This window comes from Lissotriton vulgaris, chromosome 1_1 (genome assembly GCF_964263255.1).
Source record: "Lissotriton vulgaris chromosome 1_1, aLisVul1.2, whole genome shotgun sequence".
Taxonomy (NCBI): domain Eukaryota; kingdom Metazoa; phylum Chordata; class Amphibia; order Caudata; family Salamandridae; genus Lissotriton; species Lissotriton vulgaris.
This window is the reverse complement of record NC_141685.1, coordinates 1,013,508,465-1,013,527,156: the sequence shown is the minus strand read 5'-3', so window position 1 is coordinate 1,013,527,156 and position 18,692 is coordinate 1,013,508,465. Positions and strand designations below refer to the sequence as shown.

At 46.6% G+C, this 18,692-nt stretch overlaps 1 protein-coding gene across 2 annotated transcripts in view; it reads right to left on the bottom strand.

Moving 5' to 3' along the window:
* GMIP (GEM interacting protein) overlaps positions 1-18,338 on the bottom strand; it is a 353,361-nt gene extending 335,023 nt beyond the window's left edge. Inside the window, exon 1 of one of the 2 annotated variants that reach the window (XM_086961370.1) lies at positions 16,724-18,338. In XM_086961370.1, the coding sequence (XP_086817496.1) occupies positions 16,724-16,997 (274 nt within the window). In that variant the 5' untranslated portion in view covers positions 16,998-18,338. The remainder of the gene's footprint in view (positions 1-16,723) is intronic. The other variant, XM_086961381.1, reaches the window with a different exon arrangement.
* Positions 18,339-18,692: the final 354 nt, after the last annotated feature.

Here is an 18,692-nt window from a genome sequence, read left to right as displayed (position 1 = left end):
TGATGGTTAATAGTTGTGTTGGTCCTGGCATGTGCACCGCTAAAAGAGGCAATGGGTCGTGCAAGCTGCTGTGCTTTCTAAAGTTGGGCCGGACTTCTTTTTTACAAATACAGCACTGCAGGGTCTTATTTTAATTAAATAAAAGAGTGTCCATTCAAGTTGCTAACCCAGCATGCTACTGATTGACCCATCTTGCAATCAATAAGAATATGTTGCTGTAAAACTATTGTGATTGACTGCTGGCAGCAAATCATAATAGTTGCGGATATCCAGTGCATCCCTGTACCATTTGTGGCCTGTAGAGATGTAGACAGCCCAGCCACAAACTGTTTTCCTGAATTTGGGGATGTAATCCACACTTTTTTCTCTGGAGTGGAGTTGATTGGGTTTTGGTATTTTCCAAAACTAATTCTGCTCTGCTGGTGGAAAAACATGCATTGGCTGGCAGCCTTTTGGCTTTGTCAATGATTCTTTTGTTTTGCCTTGTATTTGGTAAAGGTGTATTTTTGGTAAATGCCAGGCTCTTGCCAATTAATACAGCATTGGCTGAAAGAAAGCATATGTTTCTGATCTCAAAAAGTACACATTGCCATGGTAGTTGCTGTCACTGAAGGGAACTACTTTACGTGTATGCTCTTGTGAAAGGACAGCATGCCGAGCCTCACAATGAAGTTACCCAAAGGCTGAAGTGGCCGAGCCACTCACTGGCCCTTGTAGTATGCTGTAATGGGCTGAAGAAATATGTGAATGACACATCAACATACCAATGAATGAAGAGGGCTGGCTGGAAGCTCCTGTAAGAAAGTATATTACATATATATTTTAATAAAATCGAAATCTTTTGGCGAAAGCCGGACATTAAATTGCACCTAACCCTAGTCTTTATATCCAAATATACCCTGGTTAATAAACCCTCTCTTCTTTTTTCCTGCCATAGGCTTTAATGGGCTTCTAAGTTGAACATACAATCATTATTAGCATTATGTTCATTAATTCTATGATTACTTTCATTATTATTTCTTTTTTTTTCTTTTATATGATACTTTCTATCGACGTTTTGTGGCTTGATTGCACCTTAGAAGCCATTATTCAGTTATTTATTTATTTCCCATTATTTATTAATGACCTCACTCAATTGCACTAATTTAGTGACACCAGAAGAATGCATGTAGTGGTGACTTGGGATTTTTTAACATAATCTCTTTATTAAACAATGTGTTTGATGTAGAAGACACAACGACTGTTCCACTTTTAACCATACACTATACATTGATAAAATCTATGCCATTTTTAATTCTACTCCCGCCTCCTCCACTCACTCTGTTCAAGATCTACGCAACTCTCCTCCTGGTATTATTCCTTGCCCTCTGCCCACCTCCTCCTCACTTCTTGCTTGGGATCCTATTTCCCCCGCGCTTCTAAACAAGTATCTCCAAGACATCAAATCTGGCTCCCCCCTTGACCCCATGCCCCCTCAAGTTCTGAGCTCTCTGGACCCAGCACTCCTCCACATTATTTTAGATGTCTTGAATGCTTCGCTAACAGAAGCGATTGTCCCAAACGAATGGAAGCACGCAATGGTGGTCCCATTACTAAAAAAGGTTAACGCAGACCCCAACAACCTCTCCAATTTTCGCCCTATTTCTTTGCTTTCATGTTTTTCCAAGATTTTGGAGAAACACGTTAATTCTTTGCTTAATTCCTTTGTTGAATCTTCCAATTTTCTTCATGGTTCTCAATCTGGGTTCAGGGCTGGCTTTTCCACGGAAACCACTCTCCTTGGCGTGTCAGAGACCATCAGACGCCAAGTGGATAATGGTGAGACTGTGGCACTCATTCTACTTGACTTGAGTGCCGCATTTGACACCGTCTCCCATTCCATCTTATTGTCCACTTTGGAGGCGGTTGGTGTCAGTGGTTCCGCCCTGGCCTGGATTGGTAATTTTCTTTCTGATCGCACGTTCCAAGTCTTTTCCTCTACATCTGTTTCATCTATTCTCCCCTCCACTCACGGTGTTCCCCAAGGGTCCATCCTTAGTCCCCTTTTCTTTAACCTGTACGTGAGGCCGCTTGCTTTTTTGGCGGAACAGGCGGGCCTCACAATTTATTCTTACGCTGATGACACTCAAGTCATCTATTCACTTTCCACCAATAAAAACCTCCCCTCGTCCTCTCTTCAATCCGGGCTGAAACAAATATCGGATTGGATGCTGAAGCACAAATTAAAATTAAATGGGGACAAAACAGAACTGCTCCTGTTTGGCCCGGACACTTCACTCTGGGGCCCACACCATTGGCCACCGGAGATGGGTCCTCTACCTATTCCATCAATGTCTGCTCGCAATCTTGGGGTTCTCTTCGATAATCAACTAACCTTCAAGCAACATGCTGTGAAAGTCTCCGCCACCTGTACCACCATCATCAGGTGGCTGAGAAAAATCACGTGGATGCTGCCAGCGGACACCTTGAGGACCGTAGTCCAGGCTCTTGTCATCTCCCGCCTGGACTATGGGAACATCCTTCTCTTGGGTGCCGCCAAGGAGGTTACTAGGAAGTACCAGGTGGTACAGAATATGGCAGTTCGCCTTATCTGTCACCTTCCTGCTAGATCCTCGGTTACTCACCACATGCGGAAATTGCACTGGTTGCGAATTGAGAATAGAGTTAAGTTTAAAGCACTTTGCTATATGCACAAGATCATGACCGGTAGAGCCCCCCACTATCTCTCTGCTCTGGTGCAGCAATATATTCCCCCCCGTACACTCAGGTCTTCCACGCAGAACAAGTTTATGATTCCGCGCATCAACAGAGCCAAAATGGGAGGACGTTCGTTTTCCCTGCTGGCCCCTTCCTTATGGAACTCTTTACCCCAACTTTTGCGTTCTGAACTTTGCTTGCTGACATTCCGTAAGGGAATTAAAACTTGGCTTTTCAACACTTAACTTTATGGTTTAATACTCCTCCCACCTTTTATACCGTTCAGTTTGCCTTAGCGCCGGGAAACCTCCGGGTAGCTGCGCGCTTAACAAATGTAATTATAAATAAATAAATAAATAAATATATGTTGTTTTAATATTTGAAAACCCAATATAAATGCTTGTTCATTAAGTCTCTAGTTAAATGTAACTATGCATTTGGTATCAACTGAGTGTCCATTAAACTTAACACCAAAATCATAGGAGATATTATAAGGAAATATAGTCAACTGTGTTTCTAGAACAGAAATATAATGCACAATAAGGGGCCGATTATGATCGCGGACGGACTTGAGTCCGTCCGCGACCCCTGAGGAGGAGGGAACGTCCGCAGGGGCTATGGCGTTCCCTCTGATCAGATTAGGATGTGACCGCCAGGGTGGCGGTCACATCCTCTATCTTTAACATTGCGGCGGGTGCAGCTTCAAGCTGCACCCGCCGCAAGGTTAAAAATGCATGCATCGCATTTGCATGCACAAAGCGGCAGGCACCGCGCAGTGCCTGCTGCTTTGTGCACGCAAATGCAGGGGGGTACCATAGGTACCCCCTATGTGCACCCCCCCTTCACCCAGGGGGCCCGCAACGGGCCCCCGAAGTGAAAGTCTGTATGCTTTTCCCACCATCCTAATATGGCTGGCGGTGTCTGTTAGACACCTCCACCATATTAGGGCTTTTCCGCCGCGGTCGTACTGCGACCGGGGCAAAAAAGCGGCGGACAGAATTCAAAACCAACCAGCCATCCTAATATGGCGGTGGGTCTTTGGAAGCTCCGCAGCGGTTTTTCCGCATCCTTCGGGCCGGTGGTGGCTTCCGCCGGCCCAGAGGATGCGGAAAAAACGCAATCATAATCGGCCCCTAAATTCGGAAACAGTATTGTGATAGAATATCAAGTGTTATTAATAACTAAATACCTTCCAGATCTTAACTTTCAATGATTCAACAATTATGAAGAGCTATAACCCATTTTCAGACTCTGAAGATAATGTCCATCTTGCTCCTTAGTTATATATTACTTTTTAGGTCAGGCTTTAGCTAAGACCTTTTTATTTTATTGAAAATGTATATGGTATCCTTACGTGAAGGGGCTTTCAACCAGCCCTCTGACCCATTGGCCTGTTATTGAGCCATTCACATTTTTCCTCCGCCCACTACAGCACACAGTATGGGGCAGTTGGTCAGCCATTGGCAACTTCACTGTGAATTACGACATTCTTCTCTTTCACAAGAAGCACATCCACACACGAAGATGCTCCCCTAATGCCAGTGTGCTTTTTGAGACGAAAAACATATTTTTGCTTTTAGGCAGTTTTTTCTATATTAACGGTAGCCCAGCAGCTCCTTTAATTAAAAAAAAAAGCAATGACAAAACAAAACAAACATCGAGAAAGCGAAAAGCCTGACAACCAGACCTACTGGCTTTGCCAATATTTCTTTAACATTAACTTTAACACTGACTGGATTTACCTTTCACAAGGTCAAACCTTGCAAGTCAGGTTTATATCTTGACTTCTCTTATAATCCCTCTCGGTCACCACTGTGGTCGTAGTAGAAGCAACACCGAGCACTGTGGTACGGGAGACCCAGCGGCGGAATCTTGGCCGCTCCAGTTTGTCTGAACCGTGTGATCCAGGGCAAACGACGTCACTGTGCATGAGTTGCCTTGACTCCAGAATTTGGGAGTGCTTAGAAAGAGGCCAAAGACTAACCCTGCGCAAACTGGAGATGAATGAGTTGATGGATGAATAGATTGCGAGTGAATGGATGAATGAATGAAAGAAAGAAAGTCATTATCCCCGCTTTAAAAACGAAGCAAACAAAAGCAAGGTTTTTCATCGGATTAGTAGTAAGGCAGGGTCAGATTACTGCAGGCATGATGACATTATGTTGGTGGGAAGAGTTCCCTGGGTTGGTTCAGGTCACAAAGACACCCCTGTGGATTGCGTAATATTTAGTTTCAGGGACCATTCTGTTGCTGGTACTTTCCTCTGCAGATTTCCCCCTTTAGGGACACTGGTTTAATGAATGTCTTTGGGAATTCTTATAGGTCACTGGGTAAAGGGTGTTCCCTATCACATAATGGCATAAAGTGTGCCTCTTAGAGCGTGGCGGGAATTTGTTCCAAATTGATGCACCCTGGCGGACTTCATTGTGGATTTTGATTTTCTTTGTTTACAGGAGACATGGGCCCGTGATCCTTTCTTTATTGATGGTTTTGCCACCGTGTGCACACCAGCTTTACTAGCCAACTGAGACAGAGCGAAGGGTGGGTGAGCCTTTCTGATTTCAGTCCAGATGGCAGGCCGGGCTTCCTGGTATATTCTTGACACTCCTCACTCCCAGCAGGCTTGTTTAAAGGAGCAGTATCCAGCAAGATCTTGGTGGTGAATTATCATGTTAATAACCTTAACCTGTGGAACTGTGATGTCATCACATCACTAAGCCACGCCTTAGCCATAGAGACCACGAAGTTCAAACATGACTGGTCTCTGCTATGGATGGGTGACTTTGATGTGTAGATGTGTCTGGTGTGTGTGCCGTAGCCCATGCATTGGACTCTGGACTAACCCATTTCCAGCATAGTCCGGTAGGTGATTTCCTGAATGGCGTTCTGATAATGCATAATCTGTTTTTTGCAATGGACACGTGTGATTCATCAATAGTCCAGGAATCAGCTTGCACTGGCGAGTGCGCCGCCTATGATTTTGATTTTATTTTAATCTCAGAAACTCTGCAGCATCTGCTCTAGGTTTCTGGGTGGTGCCCTACTGTGCCAGTGATCATAGTCCCATTGTCCTGTCTCTCACTTCCTCCAGACAGACAACGGGGTAGGAGGAGCCAGGAAGCTGAGGGTGTGTAAAACAAAGAGCTATTATTGAACTGGTCTGAACTCCACCCACACAAAGCTACTGAATACTTAATTTAGGCTTCTCAATCAGATGTTCATTCATTTCTAACCAATCAATTTAGCCCCAGAATAATTCTGCATTCTTTGGGTACAATCTGTACAACTCCCAATAAGCAAATGACTAGAGGTGTAAGAGCTAGCAAGGCTCATCCCCATGGCTGGTCTGAGGAAGCATGTCACGATTCTCCTAGTGGAGAAGTGTGGCTCAATGATTAGAGCGGCAGACCCTGATGCAGAGGTCTAGCCCAGGACCAGCGTTCAATTCCCCGCCTCGGCGGGTCTTAGGCTAAAAAATTCCACGGACCTGATCATTCTCGCCTCGGTGCCTATTCCAATCATAGAGTCCCACTCTGCAACTCTGGGCAATAGCTTGCTTATTCTCCACAAGGGCCCCCACAACACTAAGGATGCCTGGCCTTCACCCTGGGGTGCCCAGGAGTGGACGCCTCACAGGGGACGGGTTCCTGAGCGGTATTCGTACAAGCTCCTTGAGACCCTTGCAGGTGAGTAGTGCGCTATACGAGTATCAATTTACATAGTAAGCCGAAGGCTGCACTTTAAGGCAAAGCCCCAAATTGTTTCACTAGTTCGGGAATGTAGACGTGATTGTAAAAAGGCGATTAAATCTAGAAAGTCCTGCTTTAGGGAAGATGCCTGGGCTTTATTGGCACAGGCAACTGAGTGTCGCGATAACACGGCATTCTGGAAAGTAGTGAACGCCCCGACTTTTAGGGATAGGATGGTGCCTACCCTACTTCCTGTCGCTCTTCCCGATAAGTGGGAAGAACATTTTACTGAAGTGTACTCTCAATCATATAATTCTGATGATTTTCTTATGGATAAACCTCCCACTCCTCTTACTTTTGATGTAGAGGAGGTAAAAGAGGCAATTATGAATCGCCCAAGAGGGAAGGACCCGAGACCCGGTGGTGTGCCGGTGGATCGCCGAAAGACTACTGTTGATCGCAGGGCACCTATTGTTACTGATGACCTCAGAGCAGCTGCAGCAGGTCACCCACTAAAATCCTAGTCTAACTCAAAAGTGCCATTCTGCAAGAAAGCGGGCAAAGCGAACCCCGCCTGCTATAGACCAATTTCCCTTATTACTCCATCGTAAAGGTAGCAAAGCTGGAAACTTGGGCCCAAGATAACTCTATTCTTTCTGAGGTCCAATTTGGTTTCCAACAAGGACTTTGTACCACAGAGCAGTGTCTAAACCTATATATCTGCTAGTCTCGAAAGACACAGTAGTAAAGGCAAGCTTTCTGCACTTGCCGTTTATGGACTTGTCAAGTGCATTTGAGTTGGGGAACCGGTCAAAACTTTGGCAAAAAAATGTTGGACATAAGTGTTGATCCACCATCTGTTTATTTTCAGGCTGAGTTGCACACTAACACGGCCGCCTGGCCCGTTATTGCCTAGGGGTGAATGAACTCCTTCTTTTAAGATCAGCAAGGGAGTACCCCAGGGGTGTGTTCTGGACCCTTTTCGTTTTACTTGGTATGTTAATGGACTAGAGAAATTTGTTGAAGTCAGGACTTGCTCCAGATTGGCATATGCTCCATATGCGGAACCTAAAAGTAGCCACTGATGCTACGTGCCTCCATGCTATGTGTCTAGACAATGATGTCCCAAATTGCTCGCATTGCGATTTCACCTTAACGGGTCTTGACTCCCTGCCACCTAAAAAAATGTTCCTTTTAAACTGTCTCTCCTTGACAAAGCATTCGATAGAAATGTCACTTCTTCTGGAAATTTTAAACCCGATGCCATCTTCCTAACCGAACCCTGGCTACGAGATGAAGCAGACCCTGCCATTACCCAGATCTTACAGCCAGGATACTTACTTCATAGAATTGACCGGAAGTCAGGAAGAGGTGGGGGGCTAGGGATAATTTTCAGAGACTTTTTCCACTGTCGCTCCTACTCAGCCGAAGTGCCCAACTGTGAAAATATGACCTTCGCATTGGAGTTTTCATCTAAACGGACCTTCTCTGGTCTACTACTCTATCGGCCTCCTGGACAGATGGGCCAGTTTCTTGACTCCCTCCCCCCCTACGTGGCCGAGCTAGCCCTATCCCCGGCAAACTTTACAGTTCTCAATATTCACCTCGATGATCCGGCTGATCTCCAAGCGAAGGTCCTTCTGTCCCATTTAGAAGCTCTCCAATTCACATTGAAGATCTCCGAATCTACACATGTTAGGGGCCATCTGCTAGATGCTGTACTTAGCAATAATCACAAGTTCCATGTGGGTCCTCCAACGCCCCTCCCTTGGACCGATCATCTGCTTGTGCCACTAATCTGGGAAACTGTGACCTCTCCCCCGGTTCCTACCCTAGCCGCACTGATGGTGAGGAACTGGTCAAATCTCCCCGCCAGCCAATGGGCTCGTTCTTTGACCGCCACGCCTCCGGTGCTGGGCAAAGACCCAGAGATATCTAACAGGAACTTCCACGTTGCGTCCAGACCTCGCTTGACTCGGTAGCCCCACTAAAAATCCTACACAAAAAAACCAAGGCTAAAGAAGCACCATGGTTCACCTCTAAACTAAGAGAGCTAAAACAAAAGTGTAGGAAACTAGAGATGGAATTGAGACAGGCTTCAGGGGTATTAAGTCGAACCAACTATAGAGAAGCGATCAGGAAGTATAAGGTGGAAATAAAAATGGCACAATCCTCCTTTTATGAGCAGAAGATAAAGACTGCAGCCAATTCCCCAAGGGAATTCTTCCAGATCGCGAAAACACTCGTTAAGATCCCTCAAAATCTCCCTGACCCCAAAGAGGCCCAAAACTGCTGCAATAAACAGGCAGAGTATTTCCACCAAACAATTGAGCTTATCTCTCTCTCTTTCGCCTCTTCTAAGAGTGAATCCAACCATCCTGAGGCCGAGAACATCTCTGCAATTACACACTGCCCTTTCACGGAATTCCCTTTGCTTGATGAGGAGTCATTGCATACCTTAATGCTAAAAGTGTCATCTGGCGCTCCTACTGACCCAGCCCCTCCTCGTCATTTGCTACCAGTCGCAGATATAATTAGACCAGCAATTCTGAGTACACTAAACGGCTCCATTGCCACAGGAACAGTGCCGCTGGCATGGAAAAGCGCACAAGTTAGAGCCCTATTGAAAAAACCCAATCTTGATCCTGCAATTATGGCTAACTACCGCCCGATCTCCCTCCTGCCGTGGCTGGGCAAACTGTTAGAGAAGCATATCAATCTCTCTCTGGTCAACCATCTGGAGTCTCACAACCTACTCCATGATTTCCAAGCAGGCTTTCGCCCGAAGCTCGGAACGGAAGTTGCCCTTCTGGCAGTGACAGAGTCAGCCCGGAGAGACATGGAACAAGGCGGCACCACACCCATTATCTTGCTAGACCTGAGTGCCGCCTTTGACACAGTGGATCACAACATCCTGCTAGCTCGTATTAGACGCCTCGGAGTAACGGGGCTAGCACTCTCCTGGCTACAATCATTCCAGGAAGATCGGGTGTTTCAGGTCTCAGAGGGTGCCACTCACTCCAAGCCATGGCCCCTCAACTGCAGGGTCCCGCAGGGTTCCTCTCTAAGTCCAACCCTTTAATGTTTATATGGAACCCCTAGCAGAGATTGTGCGCCCGTTCGGCATCGAAATTGTCACATATGCAGATGACACCCAACTGGTGGTTGGCTTAAACCATCCCAAGGGCTCGTCGAGCACTCTGGGCAGCTGCTTAGAAGCAGTAGCAACTGGATGGCACTTTCCCATCTGAAATTAAATGGGGAAAAGACGGAACTGATGTTCCTGGGGAAGACCCTTTCTCTCAGATCAATTATTGACTGGCCGACCTGTATGGGCACCATACCAGAACCCAAAGATCAGATTAAAAGTCTTGGAGGATGGCTTGATAACACCTTAGGGTTTAACCATCAAGCCACCAAGCTTTCGGCAACCTGATTCGGTCTGATGAGGATGCTGAGGAAAATGTTGTCGCTCCTCCCCTTCCAGGCCCGGAGGATCACGGGGCAGGCTATCATCTTGTCCCGCCTTGATTATGGGAACTCCTTGTATTTAGGCGCCCCGGTGTGTACCATCAAAAAACTGCAGGTCACTCAGAATTCTGCAGCTCGCCTACTGCTTGGACTGTCTCGTAGACACTCAGGGTCAGCCGCCTTGAAAACACTCCACTGGCTGCCAATACAGGCTCGGATCCAATTCAAGGCGATGTGTATTGCCCACAAAGCCATGTGGCGCACTGTTCCATCATTAGTCTGCTCCCTAGTCTCCCCCTACCATCCGCCAAGAACCTTACGATCTGGGGGTACCTGCCTGGCAGTAACTCGTAAAATCAAACGAGCTAGGTGGGGTGGGGGGGGGGTCATGGGCGTTTGTTTTCTTGGAATGCCGCCTCCTGCTGGAACTCCTTGCCCCTCACCCTACGTAGTGAACCAGATCTACTCAAGTTCCGCAAAAGGCTGAAGACCCTTCTTTTCCAGTAACTTGCACAATCTGACAGTTGCCTCCACCCACCCGTCCTAAGTGCTACGAGGCCTCAGGGTAGAAGTGCGCCCTATAAAACCCCAGTACATTACATTACATTACATGCCCACTACCAGTTTTCATTTATGCTGATGATCAATCAATCAATCATTTATAAAGCGCAGCATATCACCCTTGAGGGTCTCAAGGCGCTGGAGTTGCTGACTGCTTCTTGGTGATCTGTTCTTTCGAACAGCCAGGTTTTGAGTCCTTTCCTGAATTGCCGCAGCGATGGGGTGGCCCTGAGGTACAGGAGAAGGACGTTGCAGGTTTTGGCCAGAAGGTGTGAGAAGCAGCATCCTCAGATGTTGCCTCGGCAGATAAGGGGATGTCTGCGAGGAAGTGGGAGGCAGATCTAGATGTGTGGTCAGTTGGTGGAAGGTCATGCGTTTGTTGATCATGCTGGTTCTACTTTGTGCAGGGCTTTGTATGCATGGGTCAACATCTTAACTGCCATCTCTTCTGGACCGAGAGCCACTGTAGCTTCTTGTGGTGGGGTGGGATGTGGGTCCTTCTGGGGTCCTTCTGCAGTCCTCGTGGCACGTATTGCGAAAGACCTGCAATCACTGATAGATTCATTTGTTCGTTTCATTGAAAACATGGATTTGTAGCCAATGTTGTCAAATCCTTTACGATGGTCTGCAGCCCACCATCATCCAATACCATGTTGAAAGCTTCCTAGTTCAGCCTGTAAAAACTTTTCAGTACTTGGGAGTTCTCTTTGATTCAATTCTCAAGTGGGGGAATTATCAAAATGCCAGAGCATGCAAGGGCCATAGAAGGTGTTTTTTTAGATTTTTTTTAATACATTAGCAGAAATCTGGTTAAGGAGATATTGGAGATTTACAAAAATAAATGTATCTCCTCTGCCAGCTGTGGGGCTGGAACTTTGATGCATAGTGATGCTATGGTACTTCAGTTAGGGGTGGACGCCTTCCTTCGAAGGCTTTTGTCTCTTACCTATATCAACATCTTTTATTTGTCATAATGAGCTTGGACTAACTTATTTAGAAGATCTGATCAAACTCTGCCTGTTGACATTGTGCGTAAATTTGAAAACAAAACCGCTTAACTGTAAGATTATTCTGGATTATCTTTCGCTAGACCATGGTCACCGCATGCCCTGGATGGAATATGTTAAAGGGATCTTTGAAAAGATTGGTTTACCAGGTATTCACTCCTCAGAGGCAGGAAATATTTGCAACAAGTAAATGTTAAAACAACTATTTCTGCGGAAATGCAATTAGGACAGGTTATTGCTGGACCCAAACAAATCCACTGGATGCGCTTATTTTTCACATGTCACTACAAATTTAATTGGACCATGTCCCTGTTTTTTACTTGCTATCTTTCGTTCAAATGATTTTGAAGTCACAGCACTGCTTTCCTTTTTTTCCCAAGGATTATCTTATCATCTAATTTGATTTGTGCATCTGTTGTTAATTATTTTGGATTGCTCCATTATCATAAGGAATCAACTGTGTATTACATCAGATGTTTTTGGGGAAATAGAAAAAACTGCACAAATGCCCTACGTTGCTATGCCTTTTTGCACTTTTGAATCTTTGAAAATAGATTAATTGTATTTTTTTATTGCCCCTTTTATGTATTCTGTATCTTTTTATTCTGTCTTTTATGGCCAATATGAGCTGAATAAAGACTATTGACTGGCTGAATGTACAAATGAGTCCTGGAACTGATTGAAAACTCGACGACTGAACAGCTTCAGTCGCAAAGGAGTAAATCTACGATGAACGAATGTGCTTCCATCCTCACCCCCTGACCAAACTTCAGGGAAATAAAGGGTGTTCTCTTTCAAGAGGGACACAGATGATATGAGGGAAGCTGATGTAAGAAGGGGAACTTTAAAGTTTGTGTATGAAGGTATGATATGGACTAGGCCTGCTGCAGTTTTAAATGCTGCTCTGTAAATCTTGTCCGTCTGTATTTGCTTATCACGTGGAATTTCAAAGTGTAGGCACATCAGCTTGACTGCTCGGTTGTCAACGTAGGGTTTTGTGCAGTCCCGCTATCTTCTAGTCACCTGAGTAGGTTAATGTCCTATTACTTACGGGTAATCTTCATTACCCCAAACCGGAGTCCTCCTTGTCCGAGTCCATATCACAAGTCAGGACTGGGAGGAGGAGGATGAAGGTGAGGGGATAATTCCTTGGCTGCAGGCACACATCTGTAATCTGCAGGTAGGGACCCCTGTACCACCAAGATAGACAAACTGTCTATAGACTATAGAGCAAGGATGGGCAACGCTGCAAGTTCCAGTGTCGGCGGGATAATGTGTGTAGTCGAATTACGTACCAGCACATTAAGACTGCTCAGTACGTTAGTACATCTGCTGCAGAGCTCTTTTTTTAAATTCAACCGTAGGTCACTGTTCCAGTTCCAGCATGAGCCGGTAATGCACCTGCAACAGTAATGTGTGTGTAACCTGCATGGCACTGGTTTAAAGCCTGTTAGGCTTGGCTTGGCCCATCAAACTACAGTGTGTGCTTCCACAGCTGATGAAACCAACGGATCCCATCCAGACCCCCAGCTATCCAGGGGCGCAGCTTGGTCAGTAAGATAGGGGGGGTGGGGGTGGGGGTGATCTTTAGACTTTCCAGCAATCAGGCTGGCATATAATGTTAAAATACATTATACGACAAGCAGGGTTCATGAGATGGGTGTAAGGGGCAGTGGGAAGGGAGGGGAATGCGGATTGACAGAAGTACTAAAATCACAATATTTTGTCAAATAACCAACATTTTTGAGGAATTTTAAAATACAGAGAGGAAGAGATTGTGTGTGTGATTTTCTCTGCATGTATGTAAAAATCCAACAGACACCTCAACAAGCCTGACTAAGTGCACCTGTACCCAACTACTTATCAGAAAATACATTTATTAGAGGTGGTGTAACACTCCCCAAACACCACCCCTGGAGCTACATCCCAGCAACTGTCACTGCTTCAATACCCCGCTTGCCAATGAATAATGCTGCCACTTTTATCCCATAACTAGGACATCCGATGGGATGGGAAATGGCCTTAGGAGGACAGGTCACTCCATCCACCAGATATGCTCTGCTGGGTAATTTGTCAGCAGTTCAACTAGGAAACTTTGGTTACAAAGCCTGGCTCCCTACTTGAACACATTGTGTGATCCCGCTCAAATCACTTCGTTTCCTTATGCATGCTGTTCTCAAATCTGGCAAAATGGGAAGCGCTTAGAAAGTGGCTAAATGGTGGCACACAAAAGCAAAATCAGTAGCACTTAGTTGGGCATATCCTTTGAAAAAAGGAGAAACAGCAGGTTCTTCCAGACAGACCCTTGAAGTAATCAACACTCTTCTCTAGAGCCCCAGGACTCATCGCCTAACAGACACCATGCTTGCAGCCAGATGGTGTACTTATTTTCACCTAGATTAGGAGAGTGATACACAGAATACATCTTCAGGCTGTGGGAGATTTTTGTGAATTTATATTTATATTTGTGTGCATTATTAACAAGGTGCAGAATGTAGTTTCATACTTAATTGCTCAAGTATAGATTGAAACAGTTCTACTGCTTTTTAAACAAATTCTCCATGATGAGTAGAAGTCCTTTTTTATGTGTGTTAACTAGGCCAAATGTATGCACAAACACCATCTTTTCTAAAATGGAAGCCACCCGTTACTCATGCTTTTCCTACCCCATCACCCACGTCTCCTTGCAGTTCTTGCACCAGACAGTCAAGCTAAGATATACCAGTTTATTACCACAGTCATTGCTTTTTCTGCTCTCGATTAACTTTCTCCATCTCAGTCACAACCTGTAACATTATCATGGTCCTTTCACTAGTTCACTGTGCCCTGTTCATTTATATCGGTATAAAAGGGGGTGGTGATGGACGGAGCATCTGAACCAATCAAACACTCACACCCAGTCAACAGATCTGGGTTTTCTCCATCACCGTTCTTTAGCCCACTCTGCCACTCCAGTTCAGACATGGGCATATGCAAATCAGTCTGACCCTGTACCTCATGGGAATAGTCCAGCCCGAACTGCCAAGCCATGCCTTCCCTGGACTGAAAACAAGCTTCCTAGGACCGGTTTCTGGCATTACAGCCGTCTTCAACCAGGCGTGCTTGAATCCAATGGCAAAGTGAGCAAGGGACTCACGTCAGAGCATACCCTGCCAACTTATGGCGAACAAAGCGGTACAAAAGGGGGTGGTGCTGGATGGAGCATTTGAACCAATCAAACACTCGCACCCAGTCAACAGATCTGGGTTTTATCCATCACCGTTCTTTAGCCCACTCTGCCACCCCAGTTCAGACATGGGCATATGCAAATCAGTCTGACCCTGTGCCTCATGGGAACAGTCCAGCCCGAACTGCCAAGCCATGCCTTCCCTGGACCGGAAACAAGCTTCCTAGGACCGGTGTCTGGCATTCCAACCGTCTTCAGCCCGGCTTGCTTGAATCCAGTGGCAAAGTGAGCAAGGGACTCACGTCTGAGCATACCCTGCCACACTTATGGTGAACAAAGCGGTACAAAAGGGGGTGGTGATGGACGGAGCATTCGTATGTTCATTTATATAACATATGTTTGTTAATGTATCCAGTTTTGTTCTAGCATCTGGAAATTAGCATAGAGGGTGCTGGATAATTCCTCATATAATGATATAATGCCAATGTGTTCTAGCAATATGACGTTTAATTTCCATGTACTCTGATTTGCTGATGAAATTATACATTTGCTCACACCACAGTGATACAGTAACCTTTGTTTTTAATATGCAAAAATAATATATAATTACCCTTTATATTGGGGGTGAGCCAGAAAGACTTTTCTGTTTTACAAGGGATGCTGTCGTTACTCTCCTGATTTTGCTGCCCACTTGCGACTTAGAATAATTTCATATTTTGCATTTCTCTGCATTGTCATTTCTTTGACAGACTTCATGGCATTGACTCTGTATTGCTTACTTTTGAATTTTTGTAATAAAACCTTTAAACTTTTTATTGATCTAGATCTCATTTTTTGGGTGGGCCCATTTACTTAATATCTGTACTCTCTGATTGTTAATGCATTGGGAGCCGCGCTTAAGTTGGGGTGGTGGTTGCTGGTTGGAGGGAGTTGGGGGCGGTGGCACCAGCACTTATTTTTGGAGAATGACACCTATTTTCCAGATCAGATAATTCCCAAGTGCAAGTGCGTCAAAAACAAACAGCTCGGAAAGGCGGAGGAAGAGAAAGACGTGCAAAACGGTTAGGAAGGGAGAATGTAGAAACCTGCAAGACTGAGAAAAAAAAGGGCAGGGAGTGTCTGGCAGTGGATTAAAGACTACCAGCCTTGGTATTCCCAGCACCAACGCCTAGTTGCACCGACCACCAGCTTCTGAGCAGAGCTTCTGGGAACTGGCAGTCTTTCATTCTCAAATTAAGCACTGAAATTGCGAGTTGCCTTACGATGACACAGTGCCTCATGAAATTGAGATTTAAAATCTCCGATCTAGTGAATGTGGGCATTCTGATTGTGGTAAAATTTTGGGATGTCTAAAACTTTTGGGGTACCCTACCACATGCTCACAATGCTAAGCCTATAACAGCGCTTCATTATAGAGCCAGTCCTATCTGCTTTGCCAGTGCTTGTTTGCCATCAGTGCCCTTAGCTTTGCTCTAGTTATTGCTTAAAGCAACAATATTTAGCTTTAGGTTGTGGGTTCAAAGCTGGCCTGAGTCCTAGCTGTCAGTAATTGCCCCATCTCGAATTGTGTTCTGGGTGAAGTGGAGGTCTCTGAATGGCCGCGCCCCGCACCTGGAATGGATTAAAGAGGCCTGAGGTGAACACAAGGCTACGCAGCCTTGTAATCACAGCGCCGACACGTCATACATCCTTAATGGGGAACATCCTTTACAATGCAACTTTTACCATGCAGTGCCTTTACGACGTAACTTTTACAACGCAAACCATTACAACGCATTGCGCTGGGGGGCGCTCTAGGATAGGGAACAGGTTTAATGTACTATACAACACCTTCCCTACTATCCACGGGGACTGGAGTTGGAATAGTAAATTAAACTATTCACTATCCAGCGCCCCAAAGCACTATGCGTTGTAAAGGCATGCGTTGTAAAAAACGCGTTGTAAAGGCATGCGTGGTAAAAGTATGCGTTGTAACGTCATACATCCACATTTAATAGTGCTAGCGGCGGGCTTCTGAGCACAGCTTCGGGCACCGGCACTCAATCTTCTACAAACTAAGCACAGCCCAAGGGCTCCTAGTTTGGGGGTCATTCTATAAATGGTCACCACAGCACAATATAACGTTGGCTCACCTGCGCCTTGGAAGAGCGCCCTGAAGTTGTGTAGCTTCTGGTCCACCATCCGCAGGCGCCCGGTTACTTGGACCAGGTCGTTGGGGCACATTTTGAGGTGCACCTTGGAGCGCCCGGGCACTGGTTCCTGGACCGAGGCCCACAGCGCCACGAGGAAGCCGGTGTCCGCCTCCTGGTTCAGGGCCGGGGGGGCGCCTTCTGGAGGTAGGGCGACATCCTGGGCCTCTTGCCCGGCCGCTGTCCTTGGGTCGCCCATAAATAGCCAACGGAACATGGACGCAAATCCTCAGGCCCTTGGGTTTAGGCTGCGCGGGCCCTGTGGGTGGCACAGACAGCTGTCCCCAAAACTGGCAACCGCGGTGATGAGGGTCATGTCTTCATGACTTGCACAGGGAGGCGATTTGGGAAGTTACCTCACCTTGACCCCTCAAGGTGCAAGGCCATCCTGTGTCTGGGACGCGGCCAGTGTCACCATCATGCTCAAACTATGGCGCACGCCTCCCCGTGGAATTCCAGAGGGATTACTGGATGTCTGAGGAGCTTTCCTGGTGCCCAGTGGGCCGCACACACGGGGAGAGGCGAGCTAGTGGCCAAATCGGCGACCGTTGATACAGAACCAAGTTTCAATCTTGTGTTCCCCACTGCGAACTGTGCGCTCCTGGGCACATGGCCGTAGCCGCTGCAAGTTTATGTGGCAAAACTGCGAATTCTTCCAATCAGGTTTACGACACTTCCTTTCCTGGTGGAATTGCTCTGGTTGGTTCTTGATGCTCTTGAAGTATTTTGTTCTTGCCCCTGGGTCATAAACCCTTCGGTGTCTTCTGGGAATGAGGTAGTTGGTCCAAGTTCTCGAACCCTTCCCTTTCTGGCGCTCTTGCACCTTTGGGGTCCCAGATGTCTTGAACCTTTCCCCTCGAATAATCTTGAACTTGTTGGTTCCAGTGGTTCTTCGATTCTTGGTTGTCTTGGATTGCAGGGCTCCGGGTTGTCTTGGGCTATTTATTCAGTGCCTGCTGTTCTTAAAAGATTGGGGATCTTTTGCTCTGGAACCTTTCGATTTCTGCTGCTCTTGCTCTCCCTGTTTCTGCGTGGTCTCCGGCCCTTCAGTTTTTAATGCTTTTGCACCCCCTGGTTCCTGGTTGTCCTGAATCCTTCAGTGTCCAGTGGCCTTACGACCTTCAGTTTCTGGTGATTTTGAATTTCGTGTCACAGGTTCTCTACAACTCTTGTGTTTACTACCAGTGTATTGACCCTTTTGCAGACCGCCGTCAGGAGGTCCTCTACCCCCATCCTCCGATGCTGGGAGTTAGAGTTCTAGAGCACACCAGATTCAATAGCGAGATTTCCTGCGCCTGAGATTCCAGACCACTTGGCGCTGTGTCAGCGTAGCGCCTAGAAGCGTTCTACTATGCAGATGGGGCAACACGAGTGCGCGTGCTCTCCCCTCCCACAGTGAATCGGGAAGCAGCGCTGCCCTGTTTGTTCGTCTGTCGTTGTGGGGGGCCAGGAGACACCTGCCCCCAGGGCCAGTCTCAGAACCTTCCGAGTGTCCGCCGTCCTCTCCCGGCTCCCGGTTTGGCACAGGTTTCGCTCTCGGTGGCTGCTGCACCTTCCCTCGGGGGAGTGGTGAAAGAACCCGGTTCCGGATACTCCTACCTGGCACAGGTGTATTAACCCTTCACAGGCCTCCTTGGGAGACGCAGGGCGTGGGGTGAACTCCGGCAGGAACTTATTAAGGAGAAGCTGGAGACGGGGTGCAGGCACAGAAGGCAGGTCAACTATCTGAGGAGGCTAATGCACCTGCTGCGGAAAACCAATTGTATCCAGGAGACTGAGGGGGGATTTACTAATACTTTACGCTGTGGTTGTGTCACAAAAGTGATGCAAATCAGGGCAAAACCTTTTTTTTCTGACAGGCTGGAAATAAGGTGAAAGTAACACGCTGCTTTGCATTACTTAGCGCCAAGGG